This window comes from Prunus mume, linkage group LG3, assembly GCF_029339155.1.
Source record: "Prunus mume cultivar Tortuosa linkage group LG3, ASM2933915v1, whole genome shotgun sequence".
NCBI lineage: Eukaryota > Viridiplantae > Streptophyta > Magnoliopsida > Rosales > Rosaceae > Prunus > Prunus mume.
In genome coordinates, this window is record NC_142700.1 from 9,973,819 (window position 1) to 9,998,850 (window position 25,032).

General features: G+C 36.1%; 4 protein-coding genes across 4 annotated transcripts; 2 read left to right on the top strand and 2 right to left on the bottom strand.

Moving 5' to 3' along the window:
* The first annotated feature begins 1,486 nt into the window (after positions 1-1,486).
* LOC103325706 (putative LRR receptor-like serine/threonine-protein kinase At1g56140) lies at positions 1,487-11,721 on the top strand. The gene is given in 26 exon segments (XM_008227887.2): positions 1,487-1,641; positions 3,097-3,283; positions 3,380-3,451; positions 3,545-3,616; positions 3,734-3,805; positions 4,054-4,125; positions 4,563-4,634; positions 4,745-4,816; positions 4,974-5,045; positions 5,128-5,205; positions 5,331-5,382; positions 5,384-5,403; positions 5,695-5,766; positions 5,856-5,921; positions 6,596-6,661; positions 6,900-6,944; positions 7,556-7,620; positions 8,172-8,548; positions 8,745-8,940; positions 9,039-9,197; positions 9,727-9,845; positions 10,262-10,472; positions 10,553-10,784; positions 10,909-11,059; positions 11,144-11,195; positions 11,198-11,721. Coding segments are annotated over 26 exon segments (3,099 nt in total). The 5' UTR covers positions 1,487-1,532; the 3' UTR covers positions 11,536-11,721.
* Positions 11,722-12,726: 1,005 nt separating this feature from the next.
* Positions 12,727-14,606, top strand: LOC103325776 (amino acid transporter AVT1I-like). The gene is made up of 3 exons (XM_008227960.2): positions 12,727-12,863; positions 12,963-13,570; positions 13,976-14,606. Exons 1-3 carry the CDS (start codon positions 12,776-12,778, stop codon positions 14,492-14,494), a joined length of 1,215 nt encoding a protein of 404 aa, XP_008226182.2. The 5' UTR covers positions 12,727-12,775; the 3' UTR covers positions 14,495-14,606.
* A 2,245-nt stretch (positions 14,607-16,851) lies between these two features.
* On the bottom strand, positions 16,852-17,751 carry LOC103325705 (uncharacterized). The gene has a single exon (XM_008227886.2). The coding sequence runs from the start codon at positions 17,682-17,684 to the stop codon at positions 17,076-17,078; it is 609 nt and encodes a 202-aa protein (XP_008226108.2). The 5' UTR covers positions 17,685-17,751; the 3' UTR covers positions 16,852-17,075.
* Positions 17,752-19,930: 2,179 nt separating this feature from the next.
* Positions 19,931-24,734, bottom strand: LOC103325703 (putative potassium transporter 13). The gene is given in 12 exon segments (XM_008227884.3): positions 19,931-20,509; positions 20,639-20,861; positions 20,864-21,160; positions 21,247-21,501; positions 21,830-21,944; positions 22,139-22,191; positions 22,270-22,530; positions 22,773-22,823; positions 22,963-23,211; positions 23,307-23,357; positions 23,360-23,537; positions 24,539-24,734. Coding segments are annotated over 12 exon segments (2,253 nt in total). The 5' UTR covers positions 24,593-24,734; the 3' UTR covers positions 19,931-20,043.
* Positions 24,735-25,032: the final 298 nt, after the last annotated feature.

Consider the following 25,032-nt stretch of genomic DNA (forward strand, 5'->3'; position numbering starts at 1 on the left):
AGTTCCGCCATTAGATAAACTATATGTTATTCAAATCAATATCTACTGTTAATTAATATTATTTGCTTTTGGTTCAGGCATGACATGTGTACGTTGAGATGATTTGGCCAACAACTTGTAGCTTAATAATAATTTAATAGAAAATCATATGGTCTTAATCTTAATTACGTACGTACATTTAAACATGCATGCCCTTATTGATAACGATGTTTCTTGGCATATGATACGTACGATTATATGAAAGTATAATCTATAGAATCCAAATGTGAACTCTATATATAATAGGCAGGTTTGAACAAGTATATCACTCGTGAAACACACCGTTTTGATCAATTTTTTTTTAATCAGGTAGATCTACCATTGCCATTTTGTCAAATTTGGTTGTCAAGATTTTGGTCCCATGATGATGATAATGGCTATTATATAAATAAATAAAAGAGATTAGCCACCAGAAGAAAGTTGTCATACTTGTGTACGTAAGATTAACCTTAATTAACTTTATTTGCATGTGCAAGTTTACATGGAGATTAGCTCTTGCAATGTAATTAACCTCAGTTTGGAAAAAATTGAATCTCATTCAAAGGCATTCTAGTTCTTGGGTTTGACATAGTTACCGACCGTTGTATTTCCCTTTCTTATTAATTTTTTTTTTTCTTGGATTGAAAGCGATAATTTTTATTAATGAATTTTACAATACTTGGCCAAAACTTAAGCAAGTAAAATAGTGGTTTTTTTTAACTGCTTTGGCAGGAGGAATGTAGACTACTAGTAAAGTTTAATGACCAAACTCTTATGTGTAGATTTACTCGCTAATACTCTTAGCCTGGTTCGCGCTTCGCCTTTTTCAATGCTTATAATCGATTTTTCTAAAAGAAAATACTTATGAATTTACGTTATTTGTCCAAAGCTAAGGAACGTAAAATATTAGTTCATGCAGTAAACTACGTATACATTGAATTATGCATATATATCTTCCCAAGTCAACCTGAATAAGAAATAAGAGATTGTTGAAGAACACATAACCTCATGATATTGATGTATATAGACCAAGGATTATATAAAATATATGATGGTGCGTACACAACGACACAATCTATAACCAAGTTGAAAATATTATTATTATGAGACGACCCAAATTGACAATTAATTGGGTACCATGCTGAGACTTTTCTCAAATAGAAGCGCGGCTGCATTTGAATGGCTCTCTGTTTTTGTGTTCTCATAAAATATTTTATTCAAATTTTTTTGTTTTTTGTTTTTGGGGTTTGAAAGAAAATTGGTTTACATATTCACCATTTTACCAAGTGCAATGCCTTGCAGCATTTGGTCTTTAAATGTCAATATTGTAAATTATTTTGTCACCCTTTGGAAGGTGACTAGAAATATTCCAAAGCCAATCTCTATTTATAATCCCATCTCTCAGTTTTTCCATATGGTTGATCTGTTCATGTCAGGAAAAGAAGATCAAATTCATGTCAGGAACAGGAACCTCTGCCTCCTCCTCCTCCTCCTCATCAGCTTTGGTAATTTTCATGTATGCTGCTGCTGCTTTCTGCTGCATATTCGGGTTTGGTGGTATTGGCATAGCAGAAGCTCAAGCTCCTACTTCTCAACCTCAAGCCACCACTGATCCATCCGAAGGTCCCTTATTATCTCCTCTTAATTATAAGCTTTTTATCTCTTTCAAGAAGAGCTCAAGTGTTTTTTGATTGAAAATGAACTTTATTCATGAAAAAAAAATATCATAGTACAAATAGTATTGTAACTCGAATGCAAATAAAGTGACCTCCTTAAAACATCGCCTTGAAAATGGTCTTCAACGATTTACTAGTATATAAATTTATACATGCATGCATCGATGGTGGTTGTATAATTAGATTCCATCTGCAATGGATCCATAAAAGGAAGGAAAATAGAAGTTCAGTAAAAATTCGTGCAACGAACTAGGTGTCATGGCATGTTGATCACAAGAATTTACACTAAAAATGCTTAACAAGCTAATTTCCTTATATTTTCTTCTTCTAATGGATTAAAATTACAAACTAGCATTCACTTCTATATGTATTATTGAACTACATAACTTCTTTAATTAGTTAAAGGAAATAATAGTATATATAGACATATAAAAGAGACTTGTAATTATATTTTTGTGTGTGGCTAATTTAGAGTTTTGGTTTTAAATTGTAGATTCTGTCAAATTAATGCATCAAATTATTCAATGTTGTAATATGTAACCGCTATGTAAGGGTATTTTTATCTATATATAAAGCAAAAGGCAAAGAATTGTGAAACATTCAAAATACCAGAAAATGCCATTGGTTAATTCAAATATTAAGAATTGAAATTATTAATTAAATGAGGATAATATGGTAAATTCAATTTTTTCATATTAAAAAAATTAAAATTAAAAACAAAAGGGAGACTTTGGAAAAGACCAAAGGAGAGAGAATTTTTTTTTAAAAGAAGACAAAATGAACAAAATTGCCCTTATTTATTTTTGGATTTCTTAAGGAATCCTTTATATTTGCATGTCTTTAGTTTGAAAGTTGAGAGGTTTTTCTATATTTTTTGAAAAAGTTTTGGCTTTTTCCAAAAGTGATTTTTTATTTTTAATGGCTAAAACCTAAATTTACTAAAATAAAATCAGATAATAGATCCTACTTTTATGGAACATAACTACCCACGTTATCTTTTTTAAATTCTAAAAAAAAATAACAAACCAATTGGTCTCTATAAAACAAATTTCGCCTATTATTCTTAATATTTAAGACTTTAGAAATTTGAAAAGAATAATCTTTTTTAATTTCCTAACACAAGATTTTTAGCCTTTTCTTTCAAGATTTAGAAATATAACCACTTAAAGAACCTACAAGTGTAGTGATTTAGAGCAATTGTTCTCTCATACAAAGTCTTGGACTCGAATCCTAGCATCCGTGTGTGAGTTTAGTATATTATCATCCTTAGTTCCTACAAAAAAATGAACAAAAAAATGAACCCCACTAGAGTGAAATCTTAGTGTAAAATTTCAAAAATGTCTATATTCTGTTATTTTGTTCATATGATATTGATGCATAAAGCAATTCATTGGCGGTGCAGTGAGAGCTTTAAACTCAATCTTTGCGCAATGGAAGATTTCGGCCAATCAACGGCAATGGAACACCACCGGCGACCCTTGCAGTGGAGCAGCCATAGACTCCACCGCCTTCGGCAACGAGGATTACAACCCCTTCATCAAATGCGACTGTTCTTTCGACAGCAACTCCACTTGCCACATTACCCAACTGTAAGTCTCTTTTTACGCCAATGCCATTCTGAAAGAGCTTCACTTTCTCTAACTTCAAAATCACACCTTTCATTGTTTGCATAACTGCATTTGCAGGAAAGTTTATTCTTTGGATGTTGTTGGTGTAATCCCAGATGAGCTCTGGACTTTGACTTTCCTCTTCGATCTGTATGCTTTCTAATTAGCACAGCCATTGATTAGTTTGTGTAATTTGCTAAATGCTCAAGCTGTCATTTTTAAGGTTCCTCCATTTTCTTACAGGAATTTGGCTCAGAATTACTTGACAGGACCTCTCTCTGCATCCATTGGAAATCTGACTAGCATGCAATACTTGTGAGGCCATCTGAATATTATTTGAGAAACTGATTCCACCCATCATAAATTTTGTTTTTGTTCTTTTTAATTTGTGGTGTTCATGATGATTATCTCAATTTTAATTTTAATTTCTAGGACCCTTGGAATTAATGCATTATCAGGCGAGCTACCGAAGGAACTTGGAAATCTCACTGATTTGAGAACATTGTAAGTTTTATTGTTTTTGTGTTCTGCATACGAAAATATTCCCCTGGCACACAGTCTACCATTACCCTACAAAATTGGACATGAAGTGAACCCCTGCCATCTGAGCTACAAAATTAGTGTCTTTATGCTCAATTCAAGCATGTACCTGCTGTCTTATAATTGGTTCCTGTACTTAATCTTGATTATCTGAACCTCTAAAAGACAATATTCATGGAAATTTTTTGATTGATGACTTGTCAATTTTGTAGCGCTATTGGAGCAAACAACTTTTCTGGTCCTCTGCCATCTGAGCTAGGGAGTTTATCAAAACTAAAAGAGATGTAAGTTTGATATGCTGTTCATTTCCTTTTTCTGTATGCAGTGCAAAATTCCAAGAATCTTTTCAGGATATGGTAGCAGGACTTGGAATTTTTTTGCACAATGTGAATATTTTCTACCAAGACAAGGTTCTCTGGACTCAACAGGGCCTCTTCATTTATAAAAGCAAAAACCTTTTTCCACCCAAATGTTCATTTTGCCAAGTTAAAGTGAATGTATAACAATAGAATCGTCATAATGTGGTATGATACCTCCATTACTTAGAGATGGGGATATCATTTCTTTTGATATCTCAGTTACTTTATTACAATATTCTATTGTTAGTTTTCCACATTCATCTGTTCTTTACTAATGACTTAGCATCATATTAACTCTCGATTGATAAAAGACGTACAATAGGAATAAATTTATGATATTTCATTATTGTTTACCTTGGCAGTTACTTTGATAGTTCTGGAGTTAGTGGCGAAATTCCATCAACATTTGCTAATCTGCAAAACTTGGAAACAGTGTAAGAACTTAAAAAAATTGTTTATTTTCTCCGGATAAAAAAGCTTTTATTAATAATAGGAAAAATTATTACTTTAGTATATATTAGAGGAATTCATTTGTTTGTTGCAGTTGGGCATCGGACACTGAACTGACTGGCAGGATACCTGACTTCATAGGAAATTGGTCAAAGCTTTCTGTCTTGTAAGACAATCTAAATTAGTGCTTTTCTATTTCCATGCAGTTGCATTTAAGTGATAATAGGTTAAGTCTTCAGTTAGATTTAGTAAGCTCAATGTTTTTTTTGAGAAAAATCAATCACTTCTATATTTCACTAATTCTTAGCGAAATATTTTCTTAGGAGGTTTCAAGGAAACTCTTTTGAAGGTCCTATACCAGTTACATTTTCCAAGCTGACTTCTCTGACAGAGCTGTGAGTACCTAGTTCTTCTCATCACTTTTTGGTTATTTATGAGTATATAAAGCTAACTATCTCATGTTTGATACGACAATAGGCGAATTAGTGATTTATCCAATGTCAACGGTAGCTCATCTCTTGGATTTATTAAGGATATGAAGTCTCTCAGTATTTTGTAAGGAGAATCTTTCTTGCTTACGTTTGAATCTATTATAAATTTATACAACTAGATCATACTTCTATTTTCTAGTTTGTTTTCCTTCTGAATCTAATATGATAACTTGGTTGCATATCCTGCAGAGTGCTGAGGAACAACAATATTTCTGATTCAATTCCTTCCAACATTGGAGAATTACCAAAGTTTGTCTCAGCTGTAAGTTTTTTTTGGTGATGGGTGAGCATACATTGGAAAACCCAAGGTGCTCAACCTTGAACTTTTTTTTTTTTTTGGGTACTGTCGTGTACCATATCCTAAATGCAACCTTTTCCTCTCATATAAAATAATTGAATTTAATATATTTGAGGTTTACTAATATTACCATGAGGGTATTCAATTTTACCAGTTTTCATTCATCAACATGATGGTTCTTGTTTTATAAGAATTTTAAGGACTAGCTGCTTTTGTCTTAATGGACATAACTGAGTTATTCTTTTTTCGCCCCAGGGATTTGAGCTTCAACAATTTAACTGGACAGATACCAGACTCGCTGTTTAACTTGAGTTCGCTCTCTATTCTGTAATATATCTTTCCCTCATAATTATTTTATACTCCTTCTGAATGTAAGCTTAAAGTATTGAGGCTTGTATTTCTGTCTTCATAATTAGGTTTCTTGGAAACAATAAGTTGAACGGTACCCTGCCTGAATCTAAAAGTCCGTCTCTTCTCAACATGTAAGTATATCAGCCTATTTGCTTTGAGCATCACTGTAATGCATTAAACTGGAGTTTTCTTTATGTCTACATTTGATAAAGTCATGTCTGTCTCGATGAATGGAATGCACTTACTTTGGGTTTATCTGAACTGTACAGTATCAGCTTCTACATGAACTTGAAGGATTTTGAATGCCCAACTTTTCTTCTTCCAAGTTTTTTTTTAGTGAACCTCTACTAGATGCTAAAGGTCGACTTTGAGTTGGAGATTTATACTAAATACCTAGAACTAAGCAAACAACTTCAGGGAAGTACAGATTTATATGCAATAAGCTACAATAAGTCGTGAACAAATTTTGCTTACCACTAGAGTCATTTCACCTAGGCTACTTTGTAACAATTTTAGTAATCTCAAATTGTTTTGAAGTTTTTCTTCCAGCAAGTTGATTTGGAGACCATTCCTAGACTTGCAGTCTTTTCTGTCAGTCATATTTTTTGTCCTCAAGACATGGATACCCATTCTTGCAAAGCAAAGTATTTTTAGGTTCATGAGGAAACACAGAGAAGTTGAGGTTTTATATTCAAATTAATATGCAGTATATATCACAATATATGTATGAAAATAATGATCACAGTATCGTTATGTTAATTGTATGAACTATGTATTTGATGTTTTTCTCATGATATGCATGCAGAGATTTATCTTACAATAATCTACTGGGGAGCTTTCCTTCATGGGTCAACGAACAGAAGTTACAGCTGTACGTTCTTGATATTTCACTATATACTTGGCCTTTTCTATTTCTATATAAATTTTTTCTTTTAGCTAAAAGGTTTTTAGTTTAATAACTTTGTTTACTCTTCGTATATAGCAATTGCCAGGTCTTTAGTGCCATTCTCTCCAACAGCCCTACAGATTTTGTTTTTGCAGGATGGGCTTGCTTTCACAATTTAGTTGAAACTAACACTGCAAGTTTTTTGCGTGTACATTGTTTGCAGTAATTTAGTCGCCAACAACTTCAGCATAGAAAGTTCAAACAGCAGGTGATTCTTTGGATCTGCTTCACACTGAGTGTTTTGAACATTTTTTATAATGGATGTGTCAGTTGCATGTCACTTTTAGAATGTATATGTGTCATTGTTTGGTTCTTAAGTATGGTAGTTGAAGTTACTAGTGTAACGCCAGTGTCTCAGGCTTCATCTGAATGGGTGCACTACTAACTTGGATCCTGAATCGAATCCCTCGTCAGTTCTGTCCTCAGGATCCTGCTATCACATTACAAGGTCAATCTAATAATGGGACCTAAAACGGTTAGGTGGCAACTTTTACCAAAACGGACCATTATGTCATATTGTAGCTCGTTTACTGAATCCTCATGTCATGGAAAGCACCTAGAATTCTGGAGTTAGGAAAATCATTTGTCTTCTCACTTGAAGATAATTTCCTATTATTAGGGCAGTTGTATTTAATTACAATTAGTCATTAGGTGCTCAAATAACCATTTTAGTTCTTATCTCTTTTCTGTTCCTTTTTGTCTTTTTTCCCTAGGTGGATGGCTGGGGACTGAGAGAGTTTATTTCTTGTTATCCAACAAATAATTGACATATTCTAAGTGTTTTTTTTCTTCTGTTTTTGTTTTTTTTATGTATTTCAGTGCTCTACCTTCAGGGTTGAATTGCCTTCAACAGAACTTTCCTTGCAATCGTGGCACTGGACTCTGTAAGTATAGTCAGAGCTTAGCTTCTTTCTGTGGTTATTGGAGTAGAATCCCTCCAAGCAGGATATGTATTAGAATGAAATTTTGCTAAAATGTATCACCAATCAAGGATCACATTATTTGGTAGTAATATGACCAGGAGTGTACATCATAAGAAAAGAAAATGGAGAAGATTAATAGCAAAAAATAAGGGCGCATCCCATAGAGGCGTCATGCCATAAATCTGATAAGATTGCCCAATTATGTTCGAAATAAATCATTATTTAGATTGGAGGCAATTTTCTCGTCATGCCAGAAGTGTTGCTCTGTGAAATCTGATTCTTAAGATTGCCCAATTATGTAAAAATGTTAGAAGAATTAGGACTGAATCAGATCTTTCTGAGGATCCAATCGGGTGTAGGACCGACATTGGGCAGTGTCGTTTGTTAACTTATATTTTGTTTTTAAGTTTGTGATTTACATGGAGAATAAGTATGCCTGTACAAACTATTATCCTTTTATTGCCTGAATATGAACATACTGTGATATGTACCTCTTTTGTATCTTTATGCAGATTATAACTTGGGGATTAAATGTGGTGGTCCTCAGATTACATCTTCCAATGGTATTGTGTATGAGAATGAAAATCAGACCCTTGGTCCAGCTACATATTTTGTGACTGGCACAAACAGATGGGGAGTTAGCAATGTTGGATATTTCACTGCGACCAACAATCCTCAATATACAAGTTTCTCCTCATCTCAATTCAAAAATACTTTAGATTCTGAGATATTCCAGACTGCAAGGCTTTCAGCTTCATCACTTAGATACTATGGCTTGGGGCTTGAGAACGGTAACTACACTGTGACCCTTGAATTTGCAGAAACAGCTATCCTAGATTCTACTACATGGAAAAGTCTTGGAAGACGTGTATTTGATATTTATATCCAGGTCTGTATCATCTCAAGGAAACTTTTTGCTTGTTTGAATTCATAAAGTTGAAAATTATTTGGTCGTGACTCATGGTTTCAAAGAAAACATTTTAACCGAAGCAATTACTTTAAGTGTGTATAACAAATTTAATAACCCCGTTTCATCTCTCTCTCTCTCTCTGTCTCTGTCTCTGTCTCTCTCTCTCTGTTTTCAGGGAAACCTGTTTCTAAAGGATTTTGATATACGGAAGGAGGCAGGTGCATCTTTCCAAGCCGTACAGAAGGAGTACACGGCTCATGTTTCAGAGAACTACCTAGAAATTCATCTCTTTTGGGCTGGAAAGGGGACTTGCTGCATACCTGGGCAGGGTACATATGGACCTGTTATTTCAGCCATCAGTGCTACACCAGGTAATATGATATTCAAATTTCAGATAAGATTTAGGAATTTAGCTTCTAATGTTTTCCCAAAGTGGTGCCATGCTGTTGACTACAGAGCTTGTCTACAGATTTCATACCTACTGTCAGTAACAACCCCCCAACTAGTAAGAAGAATAGGACTGGGCTGATTGTAGGAATTGTTGTTGGTGGTGGAGTTTTAATTCTGATGATGGCCACTTTCTATATTTTCCAAAGAAGAAAAAGGACTAACACAATGGACGATGAAGGTAAATTGTTACTTCTATGGTTTATCAATGCAAGTTTGACTTCTCAAAAGGTGTCTGACGATTGTGTAGAAACTGATTTTCCCTTAGTCATTCATATGATCATTATACAATATATATATATATATATATAATATATATAATTGATGCAAGAGAAAAAATATATTCTACTTTAGGCATCAATTGGTATTAGAGCATCCTTTGGTCTATCACTTTGTAGTCAAAAAATTTAAACTTTAACTCTTGTCTTCTAAATGTGATTCAATATTGTCGTTGGGCGAGCCACCTGCGCTTCCCATACTTGACAAAGAATGAGCTGCATTTTTGGGTGGCCCCTCACATGTTCCAAAAAACATTAATGAAAAAATATCCATGAGTGTTTATAAGTAAATCCCTTTTACATGTTCCTCTCTGTAAAGCTTATAAGCCACTAAAGCAGATGCAAACTTGAAAAAAAAAATGCAAAAAGAAGCAAACTTATTGCTGGATAAACAGGCTCACAAATATAACAGTTGTTATGCTAAATTTGCAGAGCTGTTAGGGATAGATATCGGGCCACTCACTTTCAGCTTTTCGGAACTGAAGTCAGCTACAAATGACTTTAATCCAGCTAATAAGCTTGGGGAGGGAGGATTTGGACCTGTCTATAAGGTAAGTTATTATTCTAAACGACATGTGGCTGCACCCATGTTAGTGCCTCAGTTTTTACTAATTGATACAAGCATAGAACTGTGACGTCTATCACGCCTTTTAGCAAGCATCATACGTTTTCATCCTCTTTTCTGATTTTGTTTTTCTAAAATTTTCTTCTTATGTCCCTGTTAAAAATGGTTGCCATACTTTTTATGGGCTGGCACTGGCAGCAGTGTACTTCTTACCATGAGACCATGTGTCGTGATTGGTAAGATGCCAGCCGTTGCAATTCCAGTGAAAGAAATTAACCTTATATGTAGAAGTGTGTATGCCTGTCCAAACCATCAAACTCATTCGCTGCTGAAGTTTCATTTTCACTCAAGGATATTGATAATATATTATTTTCTCTAAACATTAATGAATTTTGTAAACAGGGAGCACTTAATGATGGAAGAGTAATTGCTGTGAAGCAATTGTCTGCAGCATCCCATCAAGGAAAGAACCAGTTTGTAACTGAGATTGCCACTATCTCTGCTGTGCAACACAATAACCTAGTGGATTTGTACGGATTCTGCGTTGAGGGACATAAGCGACTCCTTGTTTATGAGTATCTAGAGAACAACAGTCTTGATCAAGCATTATTTGGTATGAGAATAACATTATTACTGTTTCATGTAGAATATAAAAGATTATAAAGATTTATAATAATGTCTTGTATAAAGCAGGAAAAAGAAGTTTGAATCTTGATTGGTCAACACGTTTTGACATATGCTTGGGCGTCGCAAGAGGTTTAACTTATCTTCATGAGGAATCAAGGGTTCGGATTGTGCACAGAGATGTGAAGGCCAGTAATATCCTGCTTGACTCTAATCTCATCCCCAAAATATCAGATTTTGGTTTAGCCAAGCTTTATGATGATAAAAAGACCCACATCAGTACCCGGGTTGCAGGAACAATGTAAGCTCTTAGCTCTTAAAGATTCAGTTACCTTACTTATGTTTTCAAATATAGCTCTTCATTTCCTGTTGTCTTATAAATATGTTATGTTGACAAGTAGTACACATTATTGTCAATGATGCAGTGGGTATCTTGCCCCAGAATATGCCATGCGTGGACACCTTACAGAGAAGAGTGATGTCTTTGCGTTTGGTGTTGTGGCTCTAGAAACTGTCAGTGGTAGGCCAAATTCTGACCCGAGTTTGGATGAAGAAAAGATTTATCTTCTTGAATGGGTAAGAAATTGTCATTTCTAACGCTTTTTGGACCAATACAGCTCACTCCATTTCTTAATGCACTTTCATGGTCTTACTTCTTAGGCTTGGTACTTGCATGAAACCAAACGTGAAGTTGAACTAGTGGACTCCAGATTATCCGATTCAACGAGGAAGAAGTAAAACGAGTAATTGCTATAGCATTTTTGTGCACTCAAGCATCACCATTGCTACGACCATCGATGTCCCGTGTGGTGGGAATGCTTTCAGGAGATATCGAAGTGGCGACTGTAACCTCAAAGCCTGGTTACTTGACTGACTGGAAATTTGATGACATAAGTGGAATAAACAGTACGACTATCGATATGTCAACTAAAGGAACTGATTCTAGCGTTTACAACTCATCGGCAAGTACAACCGTGGTGGGGGATACAAGTCAATTACCTGCAAAGGCCACTCAACCCATAATTTACAATACTGTTAGCAATGGCAGGTGAGAATTTTGATGGACTTGAATAAAGAGGTACAGCTCTAGTGATTGCGTTTCTCTTTTTATTGTTTTTCTTGGGAGAGGGAGGAATGTATATACACATAATTTTTAATTCTTGTTCCTATATGTAATTATGTGTAAAACAAATTTCTTATTTATTGTCTTTATATCTTATTCTTTATGTTTTTCGGTTGGACTTTTTCTTAGATTGATTGTGATGTTTGGAACCTTTTCTATTGCTAAGATAAATTGGAGCTTTGCATTTTCAAAAATCAACAGAATAAGAGGCACTTTCAAATTCACAAGAGAGAGATTCCATCCTTCAAAATTCCAGCATATCCCTTTTTGGTAGATATGGAGAAAGCTCCAAGAATCAAAAAGGCATTTTGGGGACAGCAACGGCCAATTTTCCAAATTTCCTAAAAAAAAACGAAAGGAATGTCTTGTTTCTGAACCGCATTGTTTATGTGGCTTATTATTAATACTAATGACTTTTTCCAAGCAATCATTGAAGGTGAAATCAAGGACGAAACAAAGAGAACTATAAACACAGTACAAGACAAGGGCAATAAACCCTGGTCTGGACAAGACAGAGATTCCATATGAGTTATTAGGGCACACGTGAATGTGATGCATCATGCATATGCATGGACACCCAGCTGGACATGACATAGACATTGAGACAACAGTCCAAGGCCCACTGTATTTATGCATATGATGATAAATTTAGGTAGACAGTGATAAGCCATTTAAGCTAGGGTAGCTAGTCCAACAAATGCAATAAACTTATTAATGATCATGTTCCCAGAAATCCCAAAATTAATCACTACTGAAGCTATACATAAGCATCAACATTATCAATTTATCATAATTTCCCTTACAAATATTTTTTCAACGATCCAAATTATCTATTTTTTAAGCCTGCATTCATAGATCATCCTTGTAAAAAATTAGACAATGAACACGGTGTTTCAAAAAAATACTAAAATTTCAATAATTCAATTGAGTAGTCAAATGATATCGGATTCAAGTAATTTTTTGTAGAGATGATCTTTGTATGAATATCTACAAAATAGACGGTTTGAAATTAGTAAAATACAATGCTAAATGGGCTCTACAAGAGGTGTTTCTCAAATAAGCTTATTTAAAGGATCTCTCAATAGAAGCTCTATATATACATATATATACACTCATAATTTCAGAAGTTATGGCCTCCGAGATACTCTCTCTCTCCAACATAAGAAACCATGTCAAATGAGTTAAGAACTCCACTAACTCAAAGCAGAGGATCCAGCTTCTTGAAAGCTTGCTTTAATGGAACAAATGCTTTCCTGGGTGAGTAGTTTATTTAAATTTGTTTCACTCTCATGTTATTGTGTTTCTATTTTGGAGGACTATTACAATTTATTTACCCTTGTTTGATTAATTTTTCAGGTGCTGGTCTTGTAACACTTCCTTATGCCCTCTCAAGGGGAGGGTGGCTAAGCTTGGTGCTCTTGTTTCTAATTTCCATTATCACCTTCTACACAGCCATCTTGCTAAAGAAATGCATGGATTCTGATCCATCAATTACGAGCTACCTTGACATTGCTGAGCGTGCCTTTGGTAAAACGGCCAGAATCATAGTCTTAATTATTTTGAGCACAGAATTGTATCTGGTTGCCGTAGGCCTCATAATATTAGAAAGTGATAGCTTGTATAAGCTGTTTCCGAAATTCGGGATCAAGCTCGGGTCGTTGTTAATCTGTGGTAGACAGTCATTTGTGTTAATTACAGCTTTGATCATCTTGCCCACAATGCTGATCACTGAGATGAGTATATTGTCCTATGTTTCGGCCACTGGGGTGTTCTGTTGCCTTATCATTGTTGGTTCCATTGTGTGTGTTGGTGCATTTGGAGGTGTTGGGTATCATGCCAGTGGAGACTTGTTAAATGCGGGGGGCCTTCCCACCGCTGTGAGCTTGTATATTTTTTGCTTTGCAGGACATGCAATCATCCCTTCAATATACATTTCTATGCGAGATAAAAATCAGTTCAGCAAGGTATGCAGGATATAGACAAAATAATTTCCAGTATGAAACAGAGATTAAAAATATGTATGTGTTATGTATGTATATGGATGTAAAGATAAGGAATTCGCAAAATTTATGGGCATGGAAGGGGTTTCGGTAGTTAATCCAAATTCCAGTTGGTGATTAGTGCGATGAGGGTTTGATTTTGAGCCATCCTTCGATTTCAAAACTAGAACAGAACCCCATTGAGCCAAACAAAAGGACTGTGGAAGTCTTTGCAAAATTTGCGTATGTCTACTTTAAAATCGGCCTATATAGTGTAATGTTCTTTTGTTAGACGAATGTTAATGTAGTGCGCATAAAGATTTGATGATATGATAGGCATTTTACTTCAATTACTTTTAATAACCTAATCCTTTGTTGATTGATATGCAGGTTGTGTTCTTTAGCTTTCTACTCATAACCATCACTTGCATGGTAACCGCAGTCACGGGCTATCTCATGTATGGAGATGGTGTCGAATCGCAGATCACTTTGAATCTACCAACAACAGAAGTGAGTGCAAGAGTTGCAATATACACCATTCTACTTATTCCAATCGCGAGATATGCGTTGATGGTAACCCCCGTAGCTAATGCCATTGAAGGTGGACTTTCAGAAGATTACAAGAATTGGAGATCTGTTAAACTGCTTATAAGGATGGCATTGCTAGTCAGCTCCACAGCGGTAGCCTATGTTTTCCCCTACTATGAGACCCTCATGGCGATTGTCGGCTCGCTATTTACTGTTTCGGTTTCCTTCGTTCTCCCCTGCATGTGCTATCTCAAGCTTTCTGCTTGCTATAGGAGCTGGAACTACAAGCTATTAGGCAGTGTAGGAATAATTGCATTTGGAACTTTAGTAGGTGTCTTAGGGACTTACTCATCGATTGCAGAACTTGTTCAAGAGTATTGAATAATTGTATTGAACTTCAGTCTACCAAGAAATTGTCACACTTACACATTTTAGCATTGAAAATATAATATATCACACTACAATAATCCATCACATGGCTTACATGAATAATGAGCACAATCTAGCATGGTCTCATCAAATGACTATGAACCTGGTGGGTGGTGGATAAAGATGAGATTTCTTGACTTACGAGAATATACAATTAGTTTCTCATCATCTCAATTCAAAAGTATCCTTAGATTTCTGGTTTCTGAACTGCATTATTTATTTATTATAAATGTGGGTTTTTATCACTAGTGTCCGTGAATTTTTTCAAAGTTTTTATTTTAGTTTTCAAAATTCTCAAATAAATCAATGTGGTCCTTCATCTAATAAAATTTCATCACGTGACCAACTTATTGTATTTTCATCAAATATCTCATCCACCTAAAATACCGACATTAAATGGGTATTTCCATCAAAACCCTGTAAATATTAATGGCTTTTCCAAGCAATCAATGAGGTGAATTCAAGGAAGATACAGAGAGAACATAAACTACAAACCCTAGTCTGGACCAGACAGAGGCTTGTATACCTTGTGCCTACGTGTTTCCCATTGCTTGAATATGGTTACCATTATTGCTCTCTCTGTCGTTTCCTCCTAATTCAACTACTCTGAAATGGTTAGTTTCCTTTTGGGATTTGAGTAGATTGCAGATGCAGCATTCAGCAAAGAAAATACCATACTCTCCAATTAGGATTGGCTGCTTTCAAGCTGAATGAACTGATCCCAGCAAGTACAAAAGTAAACTTGGAAAAGTTCAGGCTAAAACCAAAGTATACAGTCTAGCAAAAGAGAACTCTTCCTAAAAACAAAGCTAACTCTAACAAGGCTTGTAACTCAAGTGATTAAAAGTATTTACCTTTACACCCGAGGTGCTACGTTTGAATATCATTTGTATGAAAAATGAAAAAGGAAAAAGCAACCCCATTAAGCAATAATTGATGATGGGCTAGGCTAGAAGCCATTCGGTCCCCATTTTACCTATCCCCTCTCTGTCCCCTATATAATTGCATGACGCCTGTCCATTTACTCAACTCCTCATATAACAGAGTTAACTTCTAATAAAATTAAAATAGAAAACTAAAAATTCAGGAAAAAGGAAAAAAGAAAACCCAACAGCCATAACTAATCCTTGTGGCTTGGGCACCCTGCCGTTGCATATTGCAACCCCAGTAGCTGGTGGTATATTGAGCCGACAATCGCCGCGATAGTAATCCCAGTAGCTGATGCCATTGAAAGTGGACTTTCAGAAAGACTACAAAAATTGGAGACCTGTTAAACTGCTTATACGGATGGCATTACTGGTCATCTCCACTATGATAGCCTATGTCTTCCCCTACTATGAGACCCTCACGGCGATTGTCGGCTCAATATTTACTGTTTCGGTTTCGTTCATTATCCCATGCATGTGCTATCTCAAGCTTTCTGCTTGCTATAGGAGCTGGAACTGCGAACTATTAGGCATTGTAGGACTAATTGTATTTGGAGCTTTAGCAGGTGTCTTAGGGACTTATTCATCTATTGCAGAATTTGCTATAGGAGCTGGAAGTACAAGCTATTAGGCATAGTAGGACTAATTGTATTTGGAACTTTAGCAGGTGCCTTTGGGACTTATTCATCTATATTTCAATTGGGTACTAGCTAGAACGTAATGGTTAAGTACCGATTGATTCACTTGCTTATCAATTTGGGCAAAGTTTGGTTTCTCTCAAGGTTTCCATTGAGTTGTGCTCTTATTTGGAAGCCTCATATTCATCCTTGGATCTGTGGTGATTTTTTATTGCATTGCAATGAATTAAGATTTGGGCTTCCCTGTGCAGATGAATTTTGTTTGCACTCATATTTATGGGAAGGTAATTGTGTCGCATGTATGTTAACAAATTTTGGTGATGATAATCCTGCCTATTACTGGTGGGATTCCTTACCTTCGTGGGCTCTACCGCTTATGGTAAAGATTTAGTGAGTTTTTCCATGTTTCGCTTTCGTTGATTTTGTGTGTTTAGTTTGATCCCATCCTTGGAGTTGGTTTTGTTGAGTTTGGTAAGTTATACTCTGTTGTTTACTTCTTCTTTTTAATAATTTTCTCCTCGCAGGTTCCAATAAAAAAAAAAATAGACCAGATGTGATGCTTCAACTTGTTTGACTTGTTGGCCATCAAACTTGAAGTGTTTGCTGAGGCATTTTGCCTCTTTTAAAGCATTGAGGTTAATTTTAAAATGGGATCAAACTAATTAATGATCGTCAATCACAGTAATCTTATAATGAATCCAAGAACAACAAACAAATTATAACGAACATGCCAAGGCCAACAACATAAGCAGTCATCCAAATTTGCTTCATAACTACGTCATTGTAAATTCCTCAAATTACAAATAAGCAGAACAAAACATTCTGCAGTCATTTTGCTTCCAATTTATCCCACCACCAATTCTTTGACAGAATCCAAAATCTTCTGGCAAAACCCATCCAACCCAAAATAGAACATGAATCTAAGAACCAACCAATCCAATCCCAAAATCTACCCCATTTGTCAAACTCCTAGTTACACAAAATAGCCCTTGTGATAACAAGCACAAAGCAAGACATGGTGAAGAAAAACAAAGTTACAAAGTCCCTAGCAGACCACTTCCTCACCTCTTTAGCTTCAACTCTCAAACTCTTGGCCCTCCTAAGTGCATCAACTTCCTTCAACAAATCAAATTCCAAACCCTTCTTCTTCAACTCCTCGATGCACTTACCAAGAAGATTTTTATCCTCTTTTTCTCTCTCCAGAAGCTTCTCCAAGTGACCTTCCATGTCAGTCTTGTACCTTATGGCCCAAATGATCCCCAGAGAGAAGCAGAGAGAACAGAGTGACGGGATCCAAGACCGGCGGCACGCGAACCCATGTGGGTCCCTCGAGGAGGAACTGAAGAGAAGGATGAGAGCTGTGGAGTGGAAGAGGAAGAAGAATATGAAGAGCATTGTGATCTCTTTGCGAATGGAGTCGATTTGGTTCTCTTTCAGGGAGACCCTGTTGAGGATTAGCTCTTCTTCTTTCAGCCATTGCTTAAGCAGAAGCTTGTGGCTTGGAGACTCTGCGATTTGGTGAAGAGGGTGCCATGATTTTGGCTCCATGATTGACTGGTTTGCGTTCTCGTCGGCCATGGATTTGTATAGATAAAGAGAGTGAGAGTTGGGGCTGAGTTGTGTTTTTTTTGAAACGGTCGCGAGGTTTTCTAGTCTTATAACGGTCGAACTTTGAATAATTTGAATGCTGTATTCCAAAATTGCCCCTAGAGTATGCAGGTATTCACGAGATCGCGAGCTGTTGTAACGGCTAGGAATTTTTCCGATTATCAGACATATGACGTCTGAAATTCCATGTTTGTCCCCTTGGAGTGGCAAGCTCCAACGGTCATTATGAATTAAATAAGTGCCCTAATATTCTTTGCATGTTATTATTATTATTATTATTTTTTAAGGTTATCTCGAATAACATTCATGTTGTGAAAACTTAAATACAAGTAGCTTGATATGATCATAAAATTTTGTCTGAAAATAAAGAAAATTTTCATTTTCAAATAAGGAGCCATGGAAAATTCATTAGTCATGCTGAGTACTTAGATTCTCTCCTTGACAAAATTGTTTTGGTATTAAAATATCTCCCATCTATCTAACCATTGAAAGTTGTTAAATGATACGTCAACAGATTACTTCATTGGGATTCCAAAATATCTCTTTTACCACAATTAACGATGATTTTTGTATGTATCTGTGAATCTATCTCTCTCATCACGTGACTTATTAAAGAGCGTGTATAACCAATAACACCCAAAAATCTCTTCAGTTGAGAATAAGGCGTTCGCGGGTATGCCATATTGCTCATGTAGCAAAGGTTTTTATTTGTTTCAACCCAAGAAATGGTATGATTGAAGTCAAACTTTGATCATGCCGGTAGTAAAATGATACTCACCAGAGATAGACTCTAGTGGCTCACCTGGGACAACCCACACCAAATAGTGACCCATTGGTGAGGTCCATAAAGCCAGTCTCAAAAGTATGGGGCCTTCTATAATGACAAATTCCAAAACTGCAAGTTCCCAATCAAATCTAGCAAATGGGTTTGAAGTGGAGCCCAGAATAGAGATGTATTAAGCAAATCATATATTATAATTGATATACAATATTTTCCTTTTGGAACCGACAATAATTTTACTAACTGAAGCCCCCAAAAGAACTACAATTTACTTGTGTATGATTGTTACATAAGATTTCATGGTTGACATGACGATTTTAGATCTTCTAATCAATATCATCTCACCGGTCTCGAAAATCATTGTAATATGAGCGATTTGAATGATTATATGCAGAGGTCTCCTGAAACTGCAGACGAACCAAGTTCCTGCCTTCTTGCTTACAAGCCAAAGCTGCCAGTTCATGAAAGATTTTGGCTTTCTCTATGGCCAAGAACACATAAAGTGAAGCCAAAAGAATTACAGCAAGAATAAGTAGATATCTAGATGCATTGAAGAAAATGCTATAGGCAGCTAAAGAGAAATAATACATAGAGCCTGCCTTTTGCTTGGAGAAGGAGAGAGAGAGAGAAATGCCTGAGAAAATATGTTCTGTGCACTAAGGTTGATATAGTGGAAGATGTTATATAATTTGTTAACGAAACGCAAACCCCAAAAGTTGACAGGCAACAAGTGTGAGGCTGCCCCTATAAGGCATTGATTTAAGGGAGTGATTTGTGGTCACACAATTGACTTCTCATCACCAGGCAGTTGGACCTTAGGCTATCAAATTAAGTTTCAAGTTAACTAGGATATGTTGCAGCTCCATAGCCATACAATATAATACCATATTTATATGGTTATTTGTCAATTTTTATATTACCAAATTTATTATCATCAATCCTTAATTGGGTGTCCAATTTTCATACGCAAACTCTAAGGTGGGTGTTTGGTTGTGGAATGGACTGGAATGAGAAAAGGAGTTTGTTTGGTTTGAAAATTTGAATCTGAGTTTAGAATCAAACTTGTGGGACTTCATATTCTTCAACAGGGTCCTAGCTGCCAAGTTTAGAATCAAAGTGTAGGTCTCTGGTCCCAACACCCGGGTTGGGGAGTCGGGGACTTATATGCCTGAGAAAATGTATCATTAAGTTCTTCCTCTTATAAACCAATGGAACATGGAGAAGGTTAGTGTAAATAAGTTACAAAAGGAAAACACCATGTACATGAGTTTTTTGCTAAAACATTTTTCTTGTTTATTATATATATCTCGTGAAGTACATAAGAGTGTTGACTGTTAGCACTTCATTTTAAGTTTCCTATGATCAGATTACAACTTGCATATACACAGCTAAGCACATTTTTCCCTATATTTCCTAACCATAAACATCCTGTCAATGCCCCATATCAACTGCATTTCTATTTCATCAAATAAAAAGCCTGGTAAAGAAAAGAACTTTTCTCTGTCAACCTCCTTTCTTACCTCTGAGTTTATTTACTACATGCTATAGTTACACCTGATAAAACATTCCCACTTCAAGCAGTGAGGTATGTGGAACTCCAAGTGCAATTGCTGGACGCCTGCAATTCCGTCTCAGAAAACCATAGACAATGTTAATGGCAAACTTCTTCAGGAATGGTGATACCCCACTTGCCACAATATAAGGATTGCCCATCATGTAGGCCACGCCACCAGCTTCCCGTGCCTCCATGAGTTTCTTCATTTCCTGACAGGATCCCAAACTTTGAAACCCTGTGTTACTCCACTGCTCACCACTGCCCCCACTAACCTCCTTCCTCTGCTGCTCAGCAATGTCATGACAAACCTCGTTTCCCACTGCAGCAGATATATGGTTTGGTGACTGCCCTCTAACTGTCATGTCTTCAATAGTACTCTCCTGTTTCAAAAACTCTGCCACCTTTTCAATCAGTTGGGTTTCAAAGTTGTAGCAATCTCTCACTTCCTTGTATCCATACCTGATTCATAACAGCATTAAAGAATTTCAAGAACTATTCTTGATTCAGAATATTTAAGAATCAAAATTCAGTTTCATGCAAAACATGATGAAGTTCAGCTTCATACCACAAAAACTTTATGGAAAGTACCTTACAATACACCGGAAAATGGATAACTCTGGTGGGCCAATTCGGTTTACATGAAAACGCTCAACAACTGGAACTTTTGGAACCATCAAAGACTTAAGGGTCACAAAGATGAGAGTATGATGAAATGCAGGGAAGTTTGTGACAAAATGTGCAAACATTGGAGGTAGTCCAAAGGCAACATTAGAGTAAAGTAGGCAGATTCCAGGGACCCTTGCTATACCTGGCTTGGCCCAAGGCTTAGAAGCCTGTCCAATGATACCTTGTTTTCCAGCTCAAATGCATCTTTCTTCATGGTCCCATAATTCCAGATAGACATCAAAGACACGATTACAAGAGCGAATAGAAGGGGAAGCCAGCCTCCATGATGTACTTTACCAAGACAGGCAGAAATATAGAGTAGTTCTAGAGATCCGAAGACTACGAAAAACAAGACTGCCAGAAGAACATTTTTCTTCCAAACCGTGCTAATAATTAAAAACATCAAGCAGGTTGTGATGAACATCACTGTCACTCCAGCAAGCCCTGAACATGCAACATGGCGTAAAAATGCTTATTTCAGAAACGCAAAACTGCAGAGAGAGAGAGAGAGAGAGAGAGAGAGTACAAACCATATGCGTTGCCTATCATACGAGTGTCTCTGAACCCAATAACCACAGCAAGACATGACATCATCAACATCCAATTCACCTCAGGTATGTATATCTGCCCATGTATCTGATTTGATGTATGTTTGATCTTCACACGTGGGAAGCACCTCAGTGCCCTGCACTGACTGACTATTGAGAAGGTAGCTGAAATTATTGCTTGACTTCCCACCACAGAAGCAAGAGTTGCGATAATAAGTACCGGCCAAAACATAACCTCTGAATAGCAAAAAGAGATCAGATGAAATCCAAAACTGGTACAACAATGCACACAGATTGACACTTCTAAAGATTCAGAAGCTACAATAAAGGTTTACTACACAGTAAAAAGCTAATGATATAATGGATATTAAAAATAATCGCCCAATACTTTAAAGCCTGCTATACCCAAGAATAATGACATGCCTTAAATTGGAAGTGGAAGCTAAACTTGTCGAAATCATTGCTTTTGAGAATTGAAATTTAGTTCCCTAATAAGAAGAATGGCTTTTCATTAAAACAACTAGCTGGTGCATTACACCAGAAAGATATATTAATCAAGCTTTACCAGGGATGGCCTTGTAAAAACTGGTACTAATATCCATTTTGTTCTTGGAGAGATAAGCAGCTTCTCCCATGTATGCCAGGACTAAGCAAGGATAAACAAGGCCTGTAAATGCAATCTGCCAGAAAAAAGAAAAAAAAAAGTCATAAATAAATGGCTAGAATGAAGAAAAACAGCTATACATGTGGTGGTACCGCTAGAAACAAGCAAGAGAAAATTGTCCATCAACCAAAAATCCTTAAAAGACAACTAAACAACTATTAAGCAGTTTTATGCTTCAAAGAGTCAAATTAAGATATGCGAATAAGCTACCCGGATAGAGAGTTTGGAAAAATGCCCAAGATCAGCAAACATTGCTTCTGTACCTGTCATAGACAAATATTATTTTAGCCTTAGAAATAAATATAGTAGGGCGACAGAGAACCTTTTTCCTATCAACCAACCTGTCAGACAAAGAACAACGCCTCCAAGGGAACTCCACCCAATTCTTCCAGTTTTTCTAAAGAAGTTATAAATATAGTAGGGTGACAGAGCACCTATAACACGAGGGTTCCAGCGGAAGATATTGTACATGCCTACCCCAGAAATGCATAGCAACCATATTAACATGATTGGAGCAAAAAGAAACCCAACTTTGTGTGTCCCATAATGCTGAAGAGCAAAAAGCCCGACCAAGATGATGCAAGCTATGAACACAGTATAATCTGCCATGTATGAACGTAAAATGCAATTAGAAAAGGTAGTTCTCCATAAAAATTGAGTGAAAATTATATTGCATGATATCAGACAATAAGTAATGCTGCGCAATATTCATTCACCTCAACTCAACTCCATGTATTGCCGATGCAAAAATCCTTATACAAGATTTAAATTTTCAAATTGACACCCATGACGTCGAAAGAATCACACAAAGAACATTTTATTTATCTATTTGTGATTCACTTACTCTCATGTAAATCCGGAGCTTTAATTCTGATTCCATAAACTGCAGAAAGAACTGCCAGCATATATAACAAAACCTCATTAGGTCAACATCAGTGACTGCAGAGAGAAACCATGAACTGGAAGATACTCCCATGTTCAATTGAAGAAAGGGTCAATCAGAAAGGCCAGAGAGATAATTTTGGAAATCATACCAGACATTGTTGGAGTAAGGATACCATCACCAATTATCATGCCAGTTCCTAGGAAAACTACAAGTAGCAATACTATTTGAGAACTCTTATGCTTCTCAAAGAATTCTTTTATGAGTAAGCTCATTCTTGTATCCTTGGTAGGTATTTCAGAACAGTAAGAAGATATACGTTCATGTGCAGGATGAACTGTGTTCAAAAGGCCCATTCTTGAGTGCCGGCATAGTGATGAATACAAAGCAAAAGTTCCACCTGTAAAACTAAAAGTGAATCTCAAACGTCCAACATGAACCAATTATAATCTCAAACCCAGATATGCTAAAGTTAACTGAGGTTACTGTAAGTACCTTCACCATTGTCATCTGCTCCTAACACAAATATAATGTACTTGCAAAGGGGATGAGAGTCAAAGTCCAGAAAACGATAGAAAGTACTCCAAGAATCTCATGATCGTCCTCATAAAGATGCAGATCACCTGAGAAAGTGCTCTTGTAGACATATATGGGGGATATGCTTAGATCCCCATAAACAATACCAAGGCTCTGATAAGCAAGGCATAGAGTTGTCTTGTACAGATTCTGCAAATAAAACAAGTAAGATAAGTGTTACTATGTTTGCAAATTTTAAAGTGAACTGAATTCCATTTACTAATATAACCAAGCAGAGGAAAAACCAATAAGAAAATAAATGCAGAACAGAATTTAGACAAAATGTGTGCTCTATAATGAGTTAATCCAGTCCACAACCATATTAAACTCTCTAGACCGACAATTGTGGATGTTGAAATCAACTCCAGGTATCCTGGAGTTCGGACACTGTGAGTTCTTCTCACATCCTTTGTCTTCAATGCAACCAAATGAATTGATGATGCTCAAACAGAAGGATCACTTAGTTAGAAGTGAAGAAGTACTAAACTAACAAGGTGAATAAAGGTAGATTGAATTCGTGAATTTAAGGATGAAAGCCTCTAAAAATTCTGGTTGATGCAGCACCAGTGAAAGAAAACTAAGAAGCCATGAAGGTGATTGACATGGGAAAACTCAACTTCGTTTTCTTGAATAGATAAAATATAATTTTACAAAACAATACATATAAGCACGACAAAAATTATTTAGCAACTGTCCCGAATCAGCTAACATACCCAAACAAATGGAAAAACATAAACTTTATATCACAGCCAAAAGTAACATGGAAAACGAGGAATTTCGGTGATTGTACGAACACAAATAACAAGTCAGATTCGTACAGGAATACAAAAATGACAATGAGATATAGTCTAAGTCGATAAGATCGATAGTCATAGACCAAAAGATAGTGATAAAATGAAAAGGAAAATGCATCTGTCGTTTGGTTGCTAAGAACATTCCGGAAGAAAACACATGATAAAGATTGAAAGTGTTTGAAATCAAAAACAACAAAACCCATTTTCCAAAAACAAAAAATGGTGACACAAGACTCAAAAATTTCACTCTTTCCTTTCCCATGTTGCTTACTTTACTTTCCCCGGAAACAAACACAGAAAGAAAGCAAAACAATGGGCATAGGAACATAACGAAACAGAGAAAGTAGTAACACTCACCGGTCGAAAACCCCGTAAAACAGAAGCCGACTCTGTGTCCATTTGCCTTGCCATTCAGGCCCCAATGCTCTTAGTCAATGGTAAGTTCAACACAGTGGTCTGGTACCACTAAATCTGTGTATATTGAAATGGGTTTTGTAACTGGTGAAGAAGAAGAGCACCCAAATGGAAAATAGTGGAAGATAGAAGCAGAACTTAAAGATCCGAACTCGGGTTTCAAAGTTTCTAGTGAAATTGTGCTCAATGAAGCCACTTACGGCAATAAACAGAAAGAGGGAGGGAGGGAAGAAGAGAAGGCAGTTATTAAGAATCGAACTTTCAAGGGATACGTGCGCAAGTTACAAGTTACGTGTCAAGAAAAGTCATGCCGCCTTTTCTTTCCTTTTTTTTTTTTTTTTTTGGTTATTGTTGACTGTTTGCTACAGATGGTCAATTTCTTAATGTTAAAGAATGCTAATGTCAATTGATTAATCAACTTAGGAAGTAGATTTTTT

Coding starts and splice junctions, on each gene's coding strand:
- LOC103325776 (XM_008227960.2), top strand. CDS start 12,776: ATGTCAAATGAGTTAAGAACTCCACTAACTCAAAGCAGAGGATCCAGC. Junction 12,864..12,962: donor TGGAACAAATGCTTTCCTGG/GTGAGTAGTTTA, acceptor TTAATTTTTCAG/GTGCTGGTCTTGTAACACTT. Junction 13,571..13,975: donor ATAAAAATCAGTTCAGCAAG/GTATGCAGGATA, acceptor ATTGATATGCAG/GTTGTGTTCTTTAGCTTTCT.
- LOC103325705 (XM_008227886.2), bottom strand. CDS start 17,684: ATGGCCGACGAGAACGCAAACCAGTCAATCATGGAGCCAAAATCATGG.